This window comes from Rhinolophus hipposideros (assembly GCF_964194185.1).
Source record: "Rhinolophus hipposideros genome assembly, chromosome: 17".
In the NCBI taxonomy this organism is placed as follows: domain Eukaryota; kingdom Metazoa; phylum Chordata; class Mammalia; order Chiroptera; family Rhinolophidae; genus Rhinolophus; species Rhinolophus hipposideros.
In genome coordinates, this window is record NC_138063.1 from 30080538 (window position 1) to 30105190 (window position 24653).

The window sequence follows — 24653 nt, forward strand, 5'->3', positions numbered from 1 at the left end:
GCAGAACTCCCTTTGTTTTAAATGCTACTCTAATTTTTGCTTCAGCACCACAGTGTAGCCCAACAAAGCACGTGGGGCAGGTGATTGCTAAGACATCCTATAACAAAACCTGATGCCTAATTAATGAGGAGTTACAAGGAGCACATTGTCAGGGCTTCTCATTCTATCAACAAAAGATGAAACCCAAAAGGCCTGGAGACCATTCTGAACCAGTGTCTTTCTGAGGATTCTGAGACGTTTTGCTGATTCAGAAGGAGGCAAGCCTGTGGAGCTGTTTACGGTCCTACGCCCAAGAGAATAAAAGTTTCTGGTTATGACATTAAACTTTATTTATTTAGTATTTGAAACATGGTGTACATTTATGAATTCATATAAACATTTAGTACATCTAAAATCCACAACTCGTAAACAATCTGTGCTTTCTTTTGTGTACAATTTTGGAGTTTACATCTGGATATTTTGGTGTTGGGGAGAGACCCAGTCTGTGAATCTAATCAAATTGCCTCATATGACCACAGGAACTGTGACAGAAGTGATTTGCTCCTGAAAAAGGCTGTTCCTTGCACAGAAAAGGTGCCACACTTTGGAACTACTAAACCAGGTGTCAAGAAAATGAGAGAAACACGGCTGACACAATGAAGAAAGTTCATGAAGGAGACTTCGAGAGATCTATGTCAGTGCACAACGGACAACACAGCCATGCCACATGACCCAGAGAAAAGGGCACTCCCTTCCAGAACCTTCAGATGTTAATGGAGAGTCTCCTTGCCCCTCACTGGAGGGGTTCCATCCAGCAGGAGCATGCACTCTGCTCAGGCACACTTCTTCGGGCACCCATGGGTATCACAGCTGCAACTCTGAGGTGCCCACCAGGCCCAGGGCTCTGGCTTCCTCTGGGGTCAGGCCACTCTTCAGGGTCCTTCGCACTGCAGCAGCAGATCAGTTAAAGGGATGAGAAGAGAAGGAGATATTAGCAGCCGGGTATATGGCAGTCTGTCCTTCAGCACCCCCTTCTCCCAAGGATTCCCAGGGAAGCCTTGTTTGGCCCCATCCTGCTCCTGCGGAAGTGCTCTGGCCATCTATGTACCAGGGCAGGAAAAACCTTGGGGCTGCAAGAGGCTGACCTGAAGATGGCATTGGCACTGACCTGGACAGCCAAGTAGAGGAGTCGGGAGGTGTGGCTTAGAAGAGGGAAGAAGGGAGGAAAGTCCCATCCTTACAAGGTTTCTGAGAAATGGTTGCAAACTGTCAAAATTCAGATGGCATGTTGCGAGCTCAGCCTGTGACCAGCATAAGGAGTGGATCAGAGCTGGAAAATGCGAGTTCCAATGATGCAAAGAAAAACCCACAAATCTGCAGGAACAGCAGCAATGCTGGGGACATACCAAAGAACCATGGCCTCACAGAGCAAGGTGTTAAGAGAACCCAGTGCAAGGGGCAGCAATCAGGATGAGTCTCTCTGTGAGCATCATGAGTCTTAGCCTCAACGCATAAAAGGGCCTCTAGAGAGAATAACCAGTGATTCCTTACAGACTGGATGCCAAGCAGCAAACTGCTAAACTTCTGGGTGGATTTGATAGATATTCTCTGTGAAACACACAAGGCTCAAGAAGAACCAATAACATATCTCTGGTGCTTACAACTGGCAGGTGAATTGGCTTGTGTGTAGCTTGGCATTGTGGGTGTTCCCATTGTGTGGATCAGTTTTGATGTCAACAAATAAAGGCTGTGTAAGGGTGAATGAGAAGATAATTGTCCCTTCTAACACAAGGCCTTTCATTTAAAAGATTGACTAATCACATTTCCCTTAATTTATAAATTTTATTTTGTCTACTCTGTATGTAAGGTCATACAAAGTTTGGGGTATTTGTTCTAGTTTCAGAAAGGATGTGTTACAAATCTACGTTTCATTCTAGATCTTTAATCAGAATGAGTAGCTGGTCAGAATGGGGAGAAAGCAAAGCTCACCCTTAGTGTCTTCCCGTCTTCCCTTGCCAGACCCAATTCCCTGCATCCCCTCTGTGACTGAGGGTGCGGGTGTTACCCTCTGTGGCCTGCCCAGACATCAGGGCCCCACTTCATATGTCTGCAGGCAATAAATACCCCGTATTCCATGTCTCCCCATCATCCCCTGGGCAAAAGCCCACTTAACCTGTGGACAAAGAATCTGAAAGACGCATGTCCACAGGAGGATGAACAGGGGCTAATAGCTATTAGTAAGAGGTTTCTTCCTTCCCAGGAATCAGCACTTTGAACAGGTGCCAACACCTAATCCATCAACAAATACTTTATGGAGAACCTAGTGTGTGCTCAGCATTTCACTCGAAGAATCAACACATTTCTGGAAGGCTCACAGACATCAAGCGTGGGTTTTTATAGAGACACAAAGATCTGTGGTGAGGGGTAGCCTCCAACCATACCACCAACACACACTACTGTATTTGCAAGCCCAGCTCTGGGCCCCCGAGCTGTCCAGCTGCTCCTGCACTAGCTCACTCCACCCCAGCCCCTTGGGCTCCAGACTGAGTGTCTAACTCATCCAGACAAAATGTTTGGCTCCAGAACCTTGGCTGAAGGCAGACTGCATTTAATTGAGTAATGGAATTCGTTCTATGGGGCAGCAATAAAAATACTAGTCTGTAATAACCCTTTATGTCCTTTAAGCACTCCTTCAAGTATTTGTTAAAGACAGATAATAACTTTAATGGCAGAAAATAAGATAAAACTATTTCTCATTCTTGACAAGGACTGCTAAGACCTCTTTCTTATCCAAGATGCAAAATTCTGCCTGAAGAAGTCCACGCTGCACTGGCTTGGCATCCTAATTTCATTAGCTGCAGAAAGTGCCATGGACATGTGTGTCTATGAACCATAATCTTTGTGCCTGTGGGTATACATGCCTGGCCAAATGAGGACAGAAGACTCCATGAACTGGTAGGCATTTTTTACCCACGAGGGCATTTAAAACTCTTCTTTAACACTTCTGGTCACTCACTTGCTTCAGTCCTGTAACTGTAGTATCCCATTCATATAAATAATTCAATAAAGACCCTGGCACCTTATAACCCAAGTAATCATTTTCTAATAAATATGGGCATTGGACCAGCCTCTCTGGGCCAGGCGCAGAGAACAGAACAAAGCTGCATGGGCCTAACTGCCTGACTACACAGAGGCTATGCCCTTGGCATCATGGTCTACTTGAAGTTTGGATATGCCAGGCCCCTTGGGACCTTCCTACACCCCTTCTGTACGGGCTCACGTGTTGTCTGCTGCAGGAAAAAGCCAGTACAGGCTGAGGTCCCTTTGCGCGCCGGTTGTGTCCCTGAAAAGTGGGTCTTCCCAAAGAACAATCTGTCTCATCCACGGAATCCTACTTTCTGTGGGCCTTCATGACAATTCAGATAAATTCTCTCTAATAATAAATATAATAGCCTCATAATAAACCAAATAAATATATTAGCCCGCAAAAAGCTTTAAGAATTTGAACGCTTCCTTTGTCAAAAAGTCAAGGTTAATTCATGTTACCAGTTGAGAGAAGGTGTAAAATGAAGGTAAGCAATTAAAATCAGTTTTGAATCCCAGTTCAACTCATGCATGGAAAGGGCCTCTTTGGGTGTCCGTTCATCCATCTGTCTGCTCATCAGTTCACTCGTTCATTCAGCAAACGTTCCTTGAGCCTCTACCTGAGCCAAGTATTGCAGTCAGGGAGGCAGGGGGTTGACAGGGACACTGTGTGAGGAGACAGCAGACCCTGTCCAAGACAGGCAGTTGGCTCTCACTTTGGAAAGCAATCAAGGGCTGGGGACATAAGAGAATGAGGGGACCAGAAAATGGGGGCTGCCAGGAGGTGGGACTTGTACAATAGAAACGAGTCTTCCATCACATAGGGGATTTCTCGAGGAGGGTGGGGGAGACTGGCTTACATCTGATAAGATAATGTCTGGGCGCCTCTCCACTCCCCATTCCTACTTCCCGCTTGAATGCTCTGGCTGGAGCTCCCCAGCCTGTCACATGCGACGGCCTCCCCTCCCCGCAGCTGCTTAACAGAGAACAGACTGTGGAAATGTTTATCCCTGTCTGCCTCGCAGCTCCTCTATAGACGCTGTGGGTCACTTTGCTGGCACCGGCAGCCACTCTATGCCCCAGGCACTTGTGACAGCTCTCACGGTGCAGCAATGACAGCAGTAGGATCTGACACAGGGGCGCCACTGTGTCAACAGGCAGCGCAGAGGTGTCTGGAGACTCAGAGACAGAACCTAAGTTCTTTTTCTTTCCCTCCCAACCCCCCAGAATCGAAAAAAAATTTAATCCTTCAATCTGCTCTCGGATGACTCTTTGCTGGGTTGAGGCTGAGAATAATGACAATGGTCGCCACCATTTGCGGAGCAGGAACATGATTGTTTCAGTTAATCTTTGTGGAAACCCTATGAGATGGGTATTGTTCTCTCCCCCAGTAAGTGGCATAGATTGGCATAGATTGAGTCCCTGGCCCAAGCACACAAAGCGGTAGAGAAGGACTGGAGCCAGAATGTTTAACTCATAGCCCACCCTGGAAACAGCGGTGCCCTGCCAAAGCCTGACAGGACATGTTCTAACCACCTTTCACATCGATGGGAAATGTACCGACTTCTACTTCCATGGGACAGAAATCCATTTGTGCTCCTTCACATTTGAATCACTGACAGATTTTTCCCCGTTGTTGCATGTAATATCAAACAATAGCAATAAGTTGGTTTTTTTAATCCCTAAGATTCTAAAATCTTCTGCTGAGTATACCGAGAGCAGTACATCTAGGATTATAGGGACTAATATCAGAACTCCAAGGTGTCTTACATATATGTCTTGTGGTTGGGAGCGAATTGGCTCTACAACTATTCAAAATTGTCCACTGACAGACTCCTTGTTCCTTGAGGGACCTGTCGGTAGAGTTGGGAAAAATGTCAGGTCCAGTCATGCCTCTTTGGACTTAAATGTAGGAAATTGTTTTAAGATGTCTAGTTCTTAGTGATCCGATGTCAGACTTTCTGTAGGGTTTTATTTTTCGTTTTGGTTTTGGTTTTTGGTCAATGTCAATTATTTGACCATCTGAGTTCTTTTTCTCATGTCTACCTCCATCTTTTTTTTTTTTAATACATAAAATCCTGGCCATTAAAAGCAGAAGTTTCCCAAATTGACAGGCATTCTACAAAATAACTGACCAGTACTTTTCAACAGCGTCAAGGTCATGAAGTGTCCTCCCCAGATATGAGGAGACAAAAGGGTGCAATGTGGGATCCTGGGTAGAACTGTGGAACAGAAAATGGAAAAACTGGTGAAATCGGAATCAAGCCTATAGTTCCATTAATAGCATTATACCAATGTTAATTTCTTAGTTTTGATAAATTCAGTTTGATAAATTGTCCTACACTATGCAAGGTGTGAACTCTGGGGGAAGCTGGAGGAAGGACATAAGGCAATTCTTTGCGATTTTTTTGCAACTTTCTTGTTAAGTATAAATCCTTTCAAAATTAAAAATTAAAAAATGAAACTTGGCACTGCACTAACAAGCCAAGATTCTCAAATATAGTTGATTTAAACTAGCCTTCTTAGACTCAGCCCAGACACACAAAGCAAAGGTCTCATGAGAGGCCCACACGCTGCATTTTAACTTTCCCAGGAGATTCAGGTAGCCAGTCAGGTTTGAGATCCCTGACTGAGACACAGGAAAAGTTAGGCTGTCAGGAGGAAAGACAAATTCTCGGATTCTTCTTTTTACTGATTCCTCTTGAACTTTTACTCTGGGTCAGACGGGTACGTGGCACACAGACAGATGTGGTAGAGAAGACCCGAGCTAGCCTCCTCTTTCAATGTGCTAGTTCTCAGTATGGGAGGGCGAATGGTCGGAAAACGAAGCAACCAGAAAGCCATTCAGTACAGAGAAACACTTCCAAATTCTTCCTGTGTCACCTCTCTATCCCCGAGGCTTCTGCCTGGGTTTCCTGCCACGTCAGAGCTTTGGCCTTTGGCCTGGCTCTGCCCTGGTGTCTGGGGCTGTGACGACCTCCATGGACTCAGAAGCAAGGCTTGTACATCCCTCTTTTGTTTTGCTCTCACTTTGGGGACCCTGATGATTTGGGGTTTCAATTCTGACAGCACCTGCTCTGGTATAGGTCTCACGTCTCTCCCCAGTTCCCAGATTCAAATCATACTCCACACCACCGCTCCCCCCACACCTCTGCCCTTCCAAGTCCCTTTCCTATGTCCACCCACCCCTGCCTCCAAGGCCCTCCCAATGCACAACAAAGGCTACAAATGCCTTCCTCGCTTACCCATCTTCCTTTCCAAGGGAAAAAGTCTTGAAACCTACTATAGGCTTAAAGTATGTCCCTTAGAGAGCCACTGTCAGCTCCATCCTGTACTGTTCCCTCTATTCCTGCAGCCTAGGGGACACTAATGGTGCATTTCTCCCAACTGGCACCAGCCCTCGAGTCACCCTCTAAAACGTAGTGACTCTTGACCTGAGACTTTTGATTCTCTCATGGACTTGTTCTATTATTTTCCTATCCTGTGTCCTATACACATGGATGGGCCCCCAACTGTCTTTAAAGGAGGGATTAGTCTTGCTTTAATGAGCTCTAAGAATAATTACGTGCTGAGTAAACAGTGAGGACGTTGTTGTTGAAAACACAAAAATTTGATCGAGAAACTTGAGTTCTTTCCATTAACATCTTATTTTACTGTATTCTAAGAGCATTAGCCTCTGGCCTACTGCCACCGTTAGCTTGCCCTATAAATATAAATTTTACATAAATATAAAATTGGTGCACAGTGAGGAAGGAAAACCTATTTAAATAAAATGCAGGGAAATTTTTTTAATGGAATTAGTGGTGAAATTCCTGGGTGTTTTCAAATGTCATTTTGGAAAACTAGAGTGACAACCGAACTAAGCTGTTTACTGCTCAGAACCAGGGCTGAATCTAATATTTTATGAGGCATAAGTCTTGTTTTCTTCAAAACAGATTCAATAGTTTTTCAGATGCAATCATAAAATTTTACTTAACAGATAGCATGGCTACATACCTCAACATTCTGTAAGAGAAATAAAATTGGATTTTTAGTTAAATCAATGGGAAACATGCCACATGCCCTTTGAGAGGAATGTCGAAGCTTCACAAGAGACACATTGAGGAGGAAGTCATGATATGAAAGGATGAGAGTCCAAGCGTGAAATCAAATCAGAGTCCTGCATTCCTTTCCCATCAGGCCCTGGAACCGGACTTCTGGCTCTGCCCACTGAGACACTGTTTTTGAAATGGTGACCAACCTTAGGATCCTAACGAGCTAAGAAACTGGTCAATTACTTGTAGGTCACATCTAAGTGATCACATCTTCACTTGATCTTAGCCAAAAGGCTGAGACGCGGTAAGTGATCACGTCTTTATAGAAATATAGCCCTGAGCCCAAAACTCTGTGATCACATCTCAGGTGGGGCCCAGATCGCACTCGGAAAGGCAGCAGGAGAAGGGGCAGTCTGCCTCTCTTACCTGTGACAAGACCTGGGCTCCCTCGGGAAAGAGAAAAAGCAGACTGTGCGTCCTTTATCCCCACACTGCTCTGTGATCTTCTGGGCTAGTGGCCACATGCAGGCAGCCAGCTGGGCGGAGACCCTCTGCCCAAGATGGGTGCGAGAGAAAAGAACACAGGGGAAGGGGCCCCTCTCTACCCTAGCCACCATGGTCCATCCTGCAGAGTCACACCCACAAAGATACCTCACATGCCAGTCAGCTTCAGGGTTATCTAGGGAAGACCAATATCCAGAAGGCCTAAAAGAACAAAAGCTCCTGGACAAAATACCTGTCCCAATCTGATGAAAAGAAAAAAATCAGAAAAAAACCAACTCGAAGAATGCTCTCTGTTGGTCAGATACACTAGCCAAGTGGACAGCCTTGGCTAGTATCTGGGGGAGCACATGCGGTGCATTGGATCAACCATTTCACAGGCTAGAAATCAACTGGACAGTCCAAAACATTTTACTTCATGACACCCTGATGGTTCCAGCTGGAAAAGCAGCACAACGGAGCCATGAGAACCTATGAACCAGTAAAGAGGCCCTCAGTGTGGCCCCACATTTCAGGCTTTCACAGGACATTTGGCTTGTGTGGGCCTGGCCACCAGCATCAAACACGAAAGCAGACATTTAAGTATCTTGGAGGATTCTCAAGTGGCCTGCAGGTCATAAATTTCTAGGTTATGGGATGGATTCTGTTTCCTGTGAAAGCTGGACTATTATTGTCCTTAGCCAAATGAGTTATAGCCCAAATATGTTGGTTATTCATAATCTACTTGCCTCATCACCACCACTGAACAATCAAATCAAGTACAGCATTGTTTCAGAGTGAGGCCCAAAAGGGAAACTTCACATTGATTTTGCAATTTTTTTTTTCTTATTCCTTTAACCTCTTGTGAAAAGCTGGAGTTTATCACCCCATTATAATGGAAACCAAAGTAACTTCCTCCATCTTAAATTTCTGTTGATGGTGCCATTACTAATAAATTAAACCTGTTACAGATAAACATTTACACACATCCAGTGCTGTGTTTGTTGTAGTAACTGCATCACAGGATAAAATGTGTTTGGCTAAATGAAAAGAATATACGGCTGTTTTGCATAAGATTGGAATGGAAACAATACCAAAGGAAATTATTTTATGTCAACAACAAACAGGCAAAATATCTCTCTGGCCAGATTGAAGAAGAAAATTAATTATGACTGGATTACTGTTCCCCCCAGTGACATTATGTGTCCCTCTAAGAATCTGGTTCTCTCTAGACCAGAGGGCAGGGCCAATACTCTTTGCCAACATGGACGTGTAACCTGTGGGAAGAACACTTACCCAGCGGGGACTGGCCAGGCCACTGTCTCATGCAGTCTCTTTCTGAGATCCCTGGCCCAACCCTGCCCACCTCTGTGAGGGCACTTCCTGGCCTGGCATCCTTTCTCTACCCGTCTCCGTTGGTCCGACCAACACCCCTCACGCCGCCATGCTTTTCCCAGCTCCTCCCAGTGGAAGGAGCTCCTTCCAGCTCCTTGCAATGAGGTTGCCCATTGCAGCAAGACCAGAAGTGAACTGGTACAAGTTTCTGCTATTTGGTTACTAGTTTATTGAAATAATTAACAGGAGGACAAGAATCAGCAAATATTGAAGATAACCTACTTAAGACCTCCAAAAGCCTTCAGAAGTTTCATTTAAAAAGTTACTTTAAGAAATCGATTTCTTACCATGAAAAATAGCAAGATAAAAATAGGCAAACGATATGGACAAAGCATACACAAAAGAAGAGATGCAAATGGCAAGAGGTTCAACCTTCCTAGTATGCAGGAAAAAGTCAGTTAAAACTACAAGGAAATACTATTCTACTCCCTTCAGGCAAAAAGCGAAGTGTTGCCTCAGCCTGGAGTAACTGAGATTCAGCTCGCAGTGTGGAGAGAGTGTGGATTAGACCCACCTCTTGGAGAACAGTTTGCCATGAAAGATGTGCAAACCTGAGGACCCTGCGATTCCACTCGTGGCCTCACACGCCAGTGCTGCTCCACTTTATTGTGCATGTGAGTCAGCAGGAAATCTTATGAAATGCAGATTCTGAATCAGTCGCCCAGGGATGGGCCCCTGAATATGTATGCATTTCTCACCAGCCTATAGGAGATGCCCATATTGTCTGAGGACCAACTTTGAGTAGCAAGTCCTTAGCCAAGTTCTTATATGGGTACACTAAAAGATGGGCAAAGATTTCCCAGCAGCATCAGGAAATAGCAAAATGTTTGAAAAAATAAATATAAAGGCCTTAGATATTGATGCTGGAGCCCACAAACATATTCTTGAAGATGTAAAAAGCCAGTTCCCCTGAATGATAGTTTTCCATTTGAAAAATGGAGGGCATGTGGCAGGGATGCCCCCAATAGAGGGAGAGCCCGCCTCCTAATGCCACCAATCACCCAAGGGACAGGGGCGGAGACTTAGAGGCTCTGAAGTATTCAGGCTGGGTACAGCCCAGGCACTTGGAATTTTGTAAACATTACAGAAGGTTCCAATGTGCAGCCATGGTTGAGGAACCATCTCCTGCCCAGAAAGTGGCCCCTGATGCTAGGTGAGGGGCAGAAATACAGCCTTTAGCAAAGCATCAAGGGCAGTACTTGGCAATGGGCCCCCTTGCGCCCACCCCTGCACACCAGAGAGATGTAAAGGCTTTTTAGACCTTCCTGGGGACAAAGTGTGAATTGAGGGAGGCCAGGCCAGAAATGACCAATACATTGGACAGGGGTGGTTGCAGCACCCCTCCTCCACAATGGCCAATGCCGATCGTTAAACATGAAACCTTCTGTTGACGAGCACAGGTGGGCCCTCCAGGCACCACTGGCAAGTCACTGGAGCCTGCCTCTGAGTCTCTGCCCCTCCAAGGGCATACAGAGCTGGAGGGCAGGTCCCTGTGGGGTGAGTTTCTCACACCAGCTCAGAGGCACTTACGAGATTTTCGGTTGGCCCGGGAGCGTTTCCTCTCCCGAGGCACCACTCGCTGACTGGGCACTTGGGTGGCCGATTTGACGATGCGGTCCATGATCTCATCGGCTGCATCGTCTGTGACGTTAGGCGAGTCATCAGTTCCCATAGTCCATGAACTAGTGGATCCTGAAGCATTAAACAACCAGAGAGTGCAATGTACTCAGGAAGGACAACACCAAAGAAAACACCCAGCACTGCTCCTCCAGCAGCAGAGTGCTGTCAGCAACGAATCAGAACGGTAAGCTTGAGCCTAACAGATCCGGGTTGCTCACCCGTTCCCACTGCAGACACCACGGTGACCTGTGACCATTACCCTCCCAGCTCTGAACTCCCACATACCCGCACTTCGGGCACTTTTGTCATACTACCTTATACCATGGCTGTGTTCTTGTCTGTCGTTGTCCTTTAACTTTCGAGGCCTGGATGTGTTGCCTCCCCCTGCCAGTCCTGTGATCACGGCAGGGCAGACCTCCCATGCCACACGGTGATGTACATCCAGTAACGTCGAGAGGCATTTGTTCACTTAGCCCTCTATCCCTGGTTGTATGTGCCTGCTGAATTTTAACTAACCCCAACTTCTCATTCAGTCAGATATCAACCAGTGGATTTTGAAACATAGCTTATCTTTGGATTTTCTAGCCTTTAAATATCATAACAGATTATCTGCCCTTTACAACCAGCTAAGGGGGAGTTGACCTAAACTCCCTTCAGTACATTGCTCCCTGACTAGCAAAATACATTTATTAATAACTATACTTGAAGACAGTCCAAGTCTGGCAGAGAAGCGTCTGCCTATAGATAAGCAAGCAGAAAGTACCACAAAAACATGCGTTCTCACGTCATGTTAAATAGTTAGAAATTGACGCTATTTTAACATCTCAAGAACTATGCCTTTGTGATCAATCAACATCCTTGTGAAATCTACAAGATGGGAAATATGCTTCCGTAGGAAGATGTACAATGTGACCAAAATTGTGAATTTCCTCTACCTGTACTTCGTTTTGTAACAAACAACTTCAAAAGCTGTAGGTGAGTGTTCTCAAACTCTATACCAAATGGAACACAGAGGTACCCTGAGACTGACTGAGGTCCAGCTGAAGAACAGCCAGATTTTCCCAAATCACAGGGGGAAAAATGTTAATAAATATACATTTGTAAAATTTGGGTTCTTCTCCCATACCAATTTTTAAAAGTTTTTGTGGTGTTTGGATATTGTGGAAATAGTTGGGAATATCTGATTGCAGTTCAGTAGATTGATTTTCACGCACATGTGTTTATGGTTGAAAATTTATTGCAAATATGTAGCATGCTATAATTTCGTCATAATTTCTGCTAGTAAAATTCATATGACTGAACTATACACATAAATAATTCACACTGCAAAAGGAGTACCAGGATTCTAGGTGCTTTGTCACCTGCATGTATTTGAGACCTGTGGCTCTACGACACTGATATTTTCCGTTGACAAGATGTTTTTGTTGTCGTTGTTGACGTCATTCTAGAAATTTGTTTTGGCGGCACACCAACAATACTGACATAGACAAAAATAGCAAATTGTACTTTGTCTGCTTATACCCAAGGGAACTTGATCTGCTTGCTTCTATCAGTAGACTTGTGTTTTCCACCATCACAAAAGCCTTTAAATATAAGTTCCTCTCAGAAATATTTGAAATGGTTGCTGAATTTTTCTGCATTCTCAGGATGGTCCAGGTGTTCTAATTTGAGGTAAGAGGCCTCACAGTGGCACAGCTTTCAGAGAGGGACTCTGCAGAGCCTCTGAACAACAGCGTCCTCAGAGTGGAGCAATCAACAGTGCAATTGTGTTTCACCCAACAATTGATTGTTTTCCATTTTACCTATTGGTTTATTAGGCTGCCTCGTTTTGAAATGTCAAACTATCCTTCCAAAAATACACCGAGCTCAATCAATTGTATTTGCTCATAGTATGTTTTCAGAGCACTGGGCAAGAAATGAAGACATCACCTGCTCTTCCCGCTGAGAATGACCTGTACTTCACATCTGATACCTCCCTAGGGATCTGCTTTCACTGTAACGGTCAGGAGATGCTTAAAAGGAGCATCTTGTCATATGTCCAGGATTGTCAAATTCAGTTTTGGGACGAGGTCATTTCCTCGTAGCCTCATTGGTCACTGACCTCACGGCCTGATTACTGTTTATGCCCATTCTTCCTGGTTATGTATGTTCCTCTTTCTGGGACTTTTGCACTCATATGCAGTCATCAGAGAACACTGCCCATATCTTTCACAGACCCCCAAGGGCCACGGGGCTTACCACAGTCTCCCAAATATTAGCAAGGTATTTATATATACTGAGATACGGTGGAGGGGATAAAGCATTATAAACTACGATAGTGCCATGTTACTTTATTTTGACTTCAGTTTTCAAAGTATGTAGTTTGAAAGTAATTGTTCCTTAATAATATAACCTAAAGAAATTGTCTAACGGGAAAATAATATCAAAATAGATAGTATATTGTTTTAATGTAATACAAGTTTGCCTTTTGTTCTGAAAGAATTTTCCTAGGTAGAGACTTCTAGGTTAGAAGCTTTTCTTTTTGTCTGTTTAAAGATGTCATTCTGTTTTCTTCTGACTCCCATACATCGTTTCTGTTAACAGGAAGCCATTATTCTTATTACTGATCCTTAGAAAGTATCTTTTCTCTCTGGCTGTTTTAAAGATTATATCTTATCTTTGCTTTTGAGCAGGTAGCCTATGTAACGCCAAGGTATGCTTTTCTTTATATTTATTCTTGGATTTATTTCAGTTTGTACATTCTCTATTAACCTGTTTTTCAAATTCACCAATTTTCTCTTGTTGGGACCAATCTGCTGTTAAACCCATCCAATGAATTCTTTATTTCAGATATTTTCTTTTGCAGTTGCAGAATGTCCATTTGATTCTTTTTTATAAACTTCAATTTTCCGTTGAAATTACCCACCTTTTAATCAATTGGTCTATCTTTTCCTTTACTCTCTTTAATATTTACAATGGTTAAACCTTGACTGCAAATTTCAACATCTGTGGGTCTGTGGCTATTGTCTAATTTTCCTCTTGTCAGCCACATCGTCACATTGTTTTCTTAGCTCATTTGTAATTTTGACTATGCACTGGACTTTGTGTATAAAAGAACGAGGAGACTGAAGTTAGTATCATTTCCTCCCCTGCCCCTCCCCCCGCCGGCTTCACTCTTTTCTGTGAGGCAGACACAGTGAAGCACTGAGCAGCGCTGGGGCCAGATAGTTGAGAATCAGCCCACCTCTGTCTTTATTAGGTGGGTGCAAAAGTAACTGCAGTTTAAAAGGTGAAAAAGAATTGCAAAAATCGCAATTACTTTTGTATCAACCTAACACATATCTGTATGCATTTGCTGAAGGTGCTTACTCTAGCCTTAGTTTCCACAGAACTTCAAGACTGCAGGATGCTTCCTCCAGCCTTTCTGGCCCAGCGTCCTCTCCCCATGCTGTCCAGCACTTAGTAAAAGTCTCCTGGAGAAAACTGTCTGCAGTTGAGCTCTTCTAGACCCCAGTCTCTTATGGCAGCTCACATGGTTATCAGAAGTTCTGCTGGCTTCTCTTTTCTATTCGAGTTGCTCTGCCCAGGGCAAATCTAATGCTTAGCCTGTGCCCAGACATGGCAAATACTGCTACAGAAGCACTCTTAACACACCTAGAATTCTAGTTTGTGTGATCCTCTTCCCTTTCACAGTTCTCTGATAGCTCTTAAAAGAAAGCTTTTGTCATTTTTTTTTTTTTTGTAGTTGTTGTAAGAGGAGTGGTGGCTTGCCACTCCCTACTACACATCACTTCTTCTGGAAGAAGTCTCTGAATGTGCAGAAAAACTGAACAGCTTTCCTGAAGCATGTCAGGAAATGATGAAAAGGAACAGGATTGTATGGCCAGGATTGTCAAACTCAGTTTTGTGATGAGGTCATTTCCTCATGACCTCATTCTAAAAAGGAACCCATACTGTACAAACCCAGCAACATGTTTTAACCTTGGTCCTTTCCAGTCAAGAACAATTGTCTGTTTTCTCTTTTAAAATGAGCACAACCTTTTATGTTCCAGTAGAGATACTGGACTCTGTGTCCCAAAATGACTTTCATTGCGATATCCTTGTATTGCACTCAAGGCTCAAGGCTCCCGATGGCTAGGTCACCACAGTGCAGGCATTAATGCTCTCCTGGGTCTTCCTGGTGTCCTCGTTTAGCCTAGCACACAGATCCTACAAGAGCTGCCGGGCACAGAGAGACTCGTGCCTGGGATGTCTCAGGCCTTTTTGGGTACCACAGAGTACAAGTGATTCCTTTCCTCACACCCTGTAACATTGCAAAGCTGTTTTATTTTATTCTTATGCTTGTTTTATGCTTCATCTAGACTGATCGTCTCTACTGCTCAGCATTTAATGAGAGTATTTCTTCACCTTCTGACCTTACCCACTTTCTTCTCTTATATTCTTGTTTACATACTTTCTCTCCTGTCACTTCTCCACATTTCTGAGAAATTGAGGCCTTTTATAGACAGTAAGAAGTAATATTTTCTAATTGTCCTATGTGTCTCAGAAGGGACGGCATAGCAACCTTTTTCTCTACAGAGCCAGGTAGTAAAAACTTGAGGCTCTGTGGTCTCTGCCATCTCTGTCACCACTACAAATCTGCCACTGCAGTGCAAAAGCACCACAGATGGTACACAAAGAATAACTATATCTGTGTTCCAATTAGACCTTATGTACAAAAATAAGTGGCCAGCTGAATTTGGCCTGGGGGCTGCAACTTGCTGATCCCTGATCTACCCCCACGAGATTCATTCACAATAATTCCTTTTGTATGAATTATGAGATCTAACAATTAAGTTCGCGAACTTGTTGCAACGATGTTGCTAACCTTTTTTTGACATCAGCGGGATTATTCATTATGAATTTGTACCAACCGGACAAACAGTTAACCAAGTTTACTATTTGGAAGTGCTGAAAAGGCTGCGTGAAAAAGTTAGACGACCTGAACTTTTTACCAACAATTCATGGCTCTTGCTTCACGACAATGCACCAGCTCACACGGCACTGTCTGTGAGGGAGTTTTTAGCCAGTAAACAAAATAACTATTGGAACACCCTCCCTACTCACCTGATCTGGCCCCCAGTGACTTCTTTCTTTACCCGAAGATAAAATAAATATTGAAAGGAAGACATTTTGATGGCCTTCAGGACATCAAGGGTAATATGACAACAGCTCTGATGGCCATTCCAGAAAAAGAGTTCCAACACTGCTTGAGCAATGAGGTATATAGCACTTTTTCAAGGACGAGTTCGCGAATTTAATTGTCTGACCTTGGACGTCACCTTTTTGAGAGAGTTTGCTTGTTTCTGAGATGAAGCGATTGAAGGGGGGTCACAAAGGGGTGAGTGAAGGAAAGCATGTGATTACATCCGCACTGGGAGCCCAGGGGAGTTGCCAGCCCTTAGCAGCCACTGCCTGGGCACCGTAAGCTGTAACCTCCGATGGGGACCAAAGCCCCACGGGGCGGCTAACTGGGAAGACTCGTCCCACCCAGCACAGTTACCTCGGCTTGCTCGGCTGCGTGTGCGGACGCCCAGCACTGGGGTGGTGTCCTCAACAATGGGGGATGAAGTTTTCAGCACGGCCTTCATGTTCTCATGCTCCGCGGCATCCTCAGCATAGCTCAGGCCCTGTAGTTGGCTCAGCGGTGCCGGAGAACTGCCAGAGAACTTGCCAGACTGCAAGACCAAAGCGGGGTGAGGGCATGAGGTGACTCCCCAAAAGCCAACTCAAGCTCGTAAACGTTTGGTTGAGGAAAACCTTTTCTTTTCCGTCTCTCTCTCTCTCTCTCTCTCTCTCTGTCTTTTTGGTTTGTGTGCATTCTGCAGACACATTCATTTATGGCAATCACTGAGGCTGCGGATGAACTAATGACAAAAGGTCTGTGTATACAGGAAGTTCTCTTCTCAGAAAAAAAAGTCCTGGTTCCAGAAGGACCTCACCCACCCTGCCGTTGCAGTGGGTCTCTTGGCTCACTGCACATGCCCTCCCTGGGGGCCTGTTAGGGGAGACTGACATCAGCCCTTGGGAAGCACTCAGAAAGTAAATCTGTTCCTAACCCCCAAACCTTAATGTGAGAATTGAAATATGCCCTGTTAATCAAATGGATTGAGCTTCATTATTATTATTTTTTAACTCAGCACCAGAAAGCAGTTAAAATTTCCTTATATATCACTGATGATGGTAAAATTTTAAAAGTGGCATCCAGTCATAAAATCATACAATGGTAAGAGTTGGGAAGGATTTTTCCAGATCCAGGCCCATCTCACTTTACAGAAAAGGAAACTGAGGACTTCCAAGATTAAGCAACTTGCCAAAGGCCCCAAGGGGGTTTGTTTCAGGGATCAGATCAGAACATGACTCAGAAATTCATGCTGAAAGTAAGTTTGGCAACACTCACTACTTCTGGTTGTGTCAAAAATGTAGTTGTTTTACCAAGTATTACAAGCACATGATATTCTCTAATTCTAGCTCAACAAAGAGTCAATACATGGATGGTTTACAAGAGGTATGGTAGAACATCAGGCCATAGGCGCGCAGTGCCCACATCTGGATGAAAACTAAAAAGTCTGTTAGATTCACATTTGCAAAGAGGAGCTCCATGAATTCTGGGCTTCCTCTTCTCATCCAGCGTCTTGGCAATGACAATAGAAAGCCCAGGACACATCTGTGGCGTGTGTATCTTTACTGCTCCCTCCTCATTTCCCAGAGCCAATCATCTCCGACTTGGATTCTGGTTCTGGCATCTGCCCCAGAACCAGGAGGAAGAACCCCTGCCATCCCACCCCTCCCCCACGGATCCCAGCAGAGCCAGTGGATACCCACTGAGGCGGCCCACAGATGATGACCATTTTTCTGGCCTCAGCCACTGCCCCACTTCCTCTTTGGTTTTAGGGCTTTTCATGTGGTTATTCTAGAATCCAGTTCTCTCATACTTGTGTTGCCAAAAGTCTCAGACAGGTCTGGAGGGGGAATTCTCCGTCCATTTTTCTAGCAGTGGGGAGAGAGAGCCGCTGAACCTGCCACTCTTGACAGGGCCTGGGACTCAGGGACAGCTTGGAAATGCAGTTAACCCTTCCGTCCCTAGCACACACAGCGTAAGAACCCGTGTAAGGAGGAGAGCAATCACACAGAAATCAACCAGAAAAATCCATGCATGGTTTAAAGCACTGAATGGTGCTGACACTTCATGCTGCTTATGTTAGGTTAGGTTCCACAGCACACCTGGGAAGGTCAAACACAGCATTCTTCATGTTTACAAAGAGTCGTACCTCAACTTCATCCTCTTCATCAGTCTACTCGAGAGGACAGGACAGGATGGAAAAGACAGAAGGGCTTTTTAGAAGGCACAGAAGTCAGCAAAGATGAGATTGTCTCAATGTCACATCAAATTTCAAATAAACAAATTGGCCCCCACAACCAGGGGATAGCCTCTTGATTGAGGAGCTGCCAGGCCCTGCTTGTACAGCCTTCTTGCCTTCTTCTGGACATTCCCTGCGTGAGCCCCAAGAACAGTCCTAACCAAAGTCAGAAGGGATTTGTGGGGCTCCAGGCCAGTCTCCCGAGGCTACCCTTGAGGCTGATAGCCAGCTTGCCTGGTTCCCTGACCACTGTAAACCTCACTCCCAGCTATGGGCCCTACCATTCAGCTGGCCACATCCTGTGGAACCCACCACCACCTGCGTGCCATCAGGGTCTCAGTAAGTGGACTGGCCTCCATCTTCTTGGCTCTGCCTGTCAGCTGCCGCCTCCTCTCTCATCCCGAGCGCTAGACCATTCCCTGCCCAGGCTGCGGAGTCTGAGCCTCCGAGAATCCTTCCACACATAGTCCAGACAGGACAAGAGGAACAACGGCCCAAGCAGAAAGGATCATATTACTCTCTCCTCAGAAACACGAAATTAAATTCATTTTAAAATCTTACCTGTCCCTCATGGAGGTTGTTTGAACTGACATGCTCTATACTTTTAATTCTCACCAGATTAACTTCCTGAAATAACTTCAAATAAAATACCCCTTTTCTAAAAATAAATCGGGGGTGAGCTCTGTGTAAATCTCTTGATTTTTAAATTCAACACACCCTCAATTTAACGTGTATTTGTTTCCACTGAGGTTGCAAGACTCCAGCAAATCAGACACAAGGTTTTTGAGAATGAAGTAAACGTTAAGAAGCTGAAACGACAAAACGCTTCCAGTTCATCACATTCCACATTGCCCCTAGCCAACTGGCATCACGACAAGAGATGACAGTCCTGCTATACTTTTTATTGTTTTAATCTTAGAGCTTATTTATTTAACCATTGGCATTTTTTCAGCAATTAGCACATGTGCAAGATGCTGAGATACAAAATTTATATCCTTCTTAATATCCCCCCAAAGTAGCTAGCATTCCCTTTTCACAGAAAAGGAAGCTGGAGTTGAGGGAGGGCACGGGCCTCACCCAGGATGACCACTGGCCCCCTCATGTGGGAGTCCTGGGGTGCAAAGCCTGCGTTCTCACAGCCCATCTGGAGTATAACCACAGCAGACAGGGCCACAACTGCCTTGTGGTGCCTTGCCTATGTCACCAGTTTGTTGAGAACTAGTTTGGGACACCAGGATGAGGAATTACTTAGTTTCTCGTTGGTCATTCCCTGGGAGGACCCTTGGCCTTTAAGAAAGGAAGCCTTTTGCATTTTCAGAAACAGTGAAAGGAGTAGCGAGACAGGTACACAAGAGCAGATATGGGTCTGACTCTACAAATACAGGGTCTTTAGATTTAACAGACTTGTCTGTGCCTCAGAAAATAATGGTTTTTCTAAAATCATCTTTATTTCATTGCTACCACTTCCATCCTCATCCGTATTAAAAGTGACTTACTCAGATAAAGACAAATACCATATGATCTCACTTATATGTGGAATCTAAAGAAAAGAATAAGTGAATGAACTAATCAGAAACAGTTTTGGAGACAAAGAGGAAAAACTGAGGGTTGCTAGATGGGCGGGGGGGTTGGGGATAAGGAGAAGGTGAGGGGATTAGAAAACAGTCAGTAACCACAAGATGGCCACGGGGTTTTGAAAATTAATTTGGGGAATGTAATCAATAATGTTGTAAGGATTTTGTAGGGTATCCGATGGACACTTGTCTCATTTGGGAGACCACCTCCGGGAAGATGTAGATGCCTGATCACTGCACTGTACACCTGAAGCTGAACAATAATGAATGTGACTATAATTATATATATATATATATATATATATATATATATATATATATATATACATATACATATACATATATGTATACATATATATGTACATACTTACAAGAAGTGGAGTACAGCATTAGGAATAGAGATAGTGGAAATGTAATGGCTGAGTGTGATGTCAGAGGGATAGTGGATGGGGGGAGAGGGGTTGTGACTGTGTGAGGGATATAAATGATAAACGTCTAAGTATTACTTTGTCTTGTGCACTTGAAATTAATTAAAAAAGAGAGAGAGAGAAAAAGAAGTGATTTACTACACAGTTTGCTCTAAAAAATCACTTCCAGCTCTAATGCTTTTGGGCTTTGTGATTCTGTCTATTGCCTGGTTTTTGTTTTCAGTGTTTTAAGTTGTGGAGATGCTGTTTTCTAACCAGGTTGTGACATCCCTAGGGTATAAGCTTGTCTTTTATTGCACCCACATCTTCCTTGGTGCCCCGTGCCTTGCTGGGCACACAGTGGGCACTTAATTCCGAGTTGGGTAAACTCAAGCTATCTTTTGCCTTAATTGACAATATCCTAATTTTCCAGCAGATGGCAATCTTTCTACACAAATGATGCCCCTTTTTGTGGGACTGTTGACAACGATCCCTGAAGAAACCGGTACTGTGCAGATTTAAATATTGGGAAAGGGAATTTAAATATTTTTTGAATTGAACTCTAGAAAAATTTACCCCTGCTTATAAATAGGAGATCTGAATGTTTTCGGAGAAGGATCGAATTTAAAAATTAGTGGGATCTGTTAAAAAAAAAAAAATCTCAAGAATTTGTCAAGAAATTTTGACGTGTTTCCATAACTATAAGCATATTGGCTTGTATTTTTCACCTCCAATGTGTCTCATTTCCACAAAAATAATCCTTCCCTTCTTAAAACGTTTAAAAGTAATACTTTGGAATGAAATGTGGGCCACAGTCTGCCTAACTGGATTCAGTTTGCTTCCTGAGTTGCTGTCCCGCAGGACGCTAAAGATCTTACTGAACCCAGATTTCAGAAGAGGAGACGAAGACCCTCAGCTGATGGCAGTGGCATCCAGAACAGCCAGGGTGTTACAGAAAGAACTCTTGCAAAAACTGATCTGAGCACTCTAAGGGTCCAGAAAATTAAAAAACAAACAACAAACAAACAAGGGGTCTGGGTGGGGGTGGATGGTGAGGGGATTAGTCCTTAGTTCTGCTCAGAACTGCCTTAAAATCACAACAAAATTTCTAAGATGATGCATTCGGGTCTCCATGGGAAGGTTAGACTCCTTCAAGTATGTGGCCAGTTGTTGTGTGCCCTCTGTTTCTCCTACTACATGAACACCCATCTGGGCACAGAAGGCAGCCTCAATAAGGTCTTCTTAATTAATTTTATTCCTCCCCAGAGAAATGTGCCTGACTTGAGTTCAGGTGAGGCTTGCTCCCCACAGGATGATGGCATCCCCCACTGTTTAATGCTGTATCCATTCCATTCCCTGTATCATTGAGAGCCAAGGTGCTTCTCACATATATATAGAGATGGGGTAAGTTTCATAAAGGCACACCAGAAAGAGGTACCTGCACTGTGTGTCTTTGCCTCTTCCATCTTCACACATCCCTTCCCCCTCCACTTATGAAGCATCATCCATCTGAATATCCACTGCACCCATGGCCCAGTGGGCTCAGAACTGAGGTAGGAGAGATGGGGCAAGAGCCCAGGAGTGGGAGAGGCATGTAAATATGCAAGGACTCTCAAGGGGAACTCCTGTTGGATTCACTATCCTCCAGGATCTTTTCCCACCCTGAGATTCTCTGATTTAAGGGACTGCCAAGAGCCTATCAGATTACATCTTTGAGCAACCACATCAATTATTTCTCTATTCAGATGCCTAGAATGGGTGGTCCATATGTCAACTGATTGGTTATATAGCATCTTTAGGATGACTGAAATTCTGAGTCAATTCCCAAATCTGTACATTTGTCTTCCTATGATAAGTGGCATTATCTTCCGTATTTTTTTCCCTCCAATTTTACTCACATCACAGAGGTTCAAAATGGAATCAAACATTTACTGTCATCAGCAATGTATAACACATCCACATGGGTCACAAGTTCTTCCACCAGCTACATATTCTTAACTTTCATGTCCTAGTTCCTCATTTGTTATATAGCAGATTTTTCACAAACAAGGTGGAGGAGAAGTTTAAGAGCACTATTCAAAAGAGAGATTTTTTTTTTCCACATTAAAAGAAAAAAACCACAGCTCCCAAATTGTGGGAAGTTTTATGGTTGATCGCACTTTCAAAATGACATAAAGAGGCTGATTTCATGAAACTTACATCAGTGATCATCTTCCCTCTGGTCTTATTTCTCTCTCTGTGATTGGCCCGTTTTTGTTTCTGCTGCAAAACCCTTTCCCTGGTGGTGCGATACTCCAATGCAAACTCACTGATGATCCTGCAGAACTTGTTTATGTTCACTTCCCGAATTGCATAAGGTGGATGCCCCATAAAGAGTAAAAAGGAATGGAACCTGCAATGAAAAATAATAGTGGCAATGGCTTCAGTTTTAAGGAACACAAAAACCAATTGTCTCAAGACTTTCAATAAGAAACCAATCAACTGAAGACATCGTTCTTCATTCCTGAGACTTAGAGGTTGAAGAGTTTTCTGAAGTGAAAATATGACCAGAAGTCAAGTTCAAACTCCCTTTCTCTATGAGAGAGGTTATATCTAGGTAGTAGGATTTCAGGAAATTAATTACTTTTTCCTTTTGGCTCCTCTGTGTTTTAATGTGTGTTTTTTTTTTTATTTTGAAATGAATACAAAAAATTTTGGTAAGAAAAATGATAAAGTACTATTTTAAGGAAAACATTGCACAGTTTCTAGATTATATGAAAATTGAATAAGCAATAAAGAAATGCTGCTTAGCAATGCTGCTTAGCAATTTCTTGGGAAACTGCTCTAATGAATACTTGGAATAAACAAGACTATATTATGAATAACCTGTCAATTGATGGTTTATAAAAAAATGCTTATAAAGTTTTCTCTGAGTAAATATTTTGAAATATTTTCTTGCAATATTACATACAATCTTAATTTAATTAGGACACATTAAACAAGCAGCACAAAATAAATTTATTTCAGCTATTGAATTTGTAAATTAAAATTGCTGGATTCTATTAATATATTTTAAAAAGAAATGAGCAAACAAATGCCCACTTTTCAGTTATTTGGAAATGAAAAAGAAGATATTTGGAGACAGAGGAAAATTTTTATGTAGAACAAACAGTATTATATAGATGATAACACTATTAGCAGACAAAACTTTTGTCTTTGATCCCTCTAATTTACACAGTTTAAAGAGGGTTTTTTTTTCAACTGAGGGACATAGGCTGAGTTTTTTGTAAAGAATGATAAAATAAAATAAAGCATAAAATATGTATTTAAAGTAAAGGAAGCTAAAAAATGCTGTTTAAAACCAAAAAATGCTAGCTAAACCTATCAAAACCTTAGAAGAAAACATAAATTTTCATGATTTTGGATTAGTAAATGATTTCTTAGATATGATACCAAAAGCATAAATACCTAAAGAAAAAAAAATAGATAAACTGAAGTTCATGAAAATTTTAAAAACTTTTATGCTGCGAAGGATACTATCAAGAGTGAAAAAGACAACCCACAGAATGGGAGAAAATATTTGCAAATCATATGTCTGCCAAGGAGTTTGTATCCAACATATATAATATGTAAGAAATCTTACCATTCAACACTAAAAAGACAAATAAAAAAAGGACGAAGGATTTGAATAAACGTTTCTCAAAAAAAGATATGCAAATAACTGACAAGTGTATGAAAAGATGCTCAACACCATTAGTTATTATGGGAGTGCAAATCAAAACCCCAGTGAGATGTAACTTAGCACTCACTAGGATGGTTATACTAAAGAGACAGACAATAACAAGTATTGGTGAGGATGTGGAGTAATTGGAACCCTCAGTACAGTACTGGTGAGAACATAAATTGGTTCAGCTGCTGTGGAAAAGTCTTACAGTTCCTAAAAACCAAAATAGTTACTATATGACCTAGTAATTTCATTCCTATGCATATACCCAAAAGAAATGACTACATGCCCCACAAAACCTTCTACACAAATGTTTATAGCAGCATTAATCACAATAGCCAAAAATTGCAAACAACCCAAATGTCCATCAACAGATGACTACACAAAATGTCATATATCCACACAAGGTTCCACTAGCCGGCCCACTACCTCTCTGACCTCATCTCCTATGACCCCAGCCACACTGGACTCCTCATGATTCCTTGAACAAGCCTACCTCAGGGCCTCAGGCCCCATGTGAGGTGTGTAGGGTGAGGCTGCACTGAGAGCTGCAGGGCCGTGAAGACAAGTGGGGAGGCCCCTGCACTGGGAAGACCATAGGCCCTGACAAGGCATCCAGTAACAGCTTTTTCCTGTGCCCAGAACATTTCTGCCATAGACAGCAGCATGCATTGCTCTCTGTCATCACACAGGTCTCTGCCCAAATATCACATATTCAGAGAAGCCTCTCCTAACCTCCCAATATAAAACAGCACCTTCTTGTCGCTCCCAGTACTATTTACTCTCGTAATTTTTCTTCCTGGCTCTTATTACCACCTGACCTTATATATTGTAGATGTGAAATGATATGAGGCAATATGATATATGATACATTAGGGTAGGGTAGTGTAATATATTACATATATTGCCCTTATCACTACTCAAGATCTTTGTGCAAGGTGAATCAAGGGGAGAATCAATCAGCCCATACCTGGGTCCTCTTTTATACATAAATACAA

At 43.2% G+C, this 24653-nt stretch overlaps 1 protein-coding gene across 9 annotated transcripts in view; it reads right to left on the reverse strand.

Annotated features, from left to right (window-relative positions):
* Positions 1-304: 304 nt before the first annotated feature.
* FHOD3 (formin homology 2 domain containing 3) overlaps positions 305-24653 on the reverse strand; it is a 430821-nt gene continuing 406472 nt past the window's right edge. For 4 of the 9 annotated variants that reach the window (XM_081079070.1, XM_081079067.1, XM_081079065.1 and 1 more), the window contains 5 exons: positions 22152-22344; positions 17882-17905; positions 16114-16288; positions 10503-10664; positions 305-926 (listed from right to left, as the gene is read on the reverse strand). In XM_081079070.1, the coding sequence (XP_080935196.1) occupies positions 844-926; positions 10503-10664; positions 16114-16288; positions 17882-17905; positions 22152-22344 (637 nt within the window). In that variant the 3' untranslated portion in view covers positions 305-843. Of the gene's footprint in view, positions 927-5198; positions 5286-10502; positions 10665-16113; positions 16289-17881; positions 17906-22151; positions 22345-24653 lie in introns of all 9 variants that reach the window. The other 5 variants (XM_081079064.1, XM_081079068.1, XM_081079071.1 and 2 more) reach the window with 3 other exon arrangements.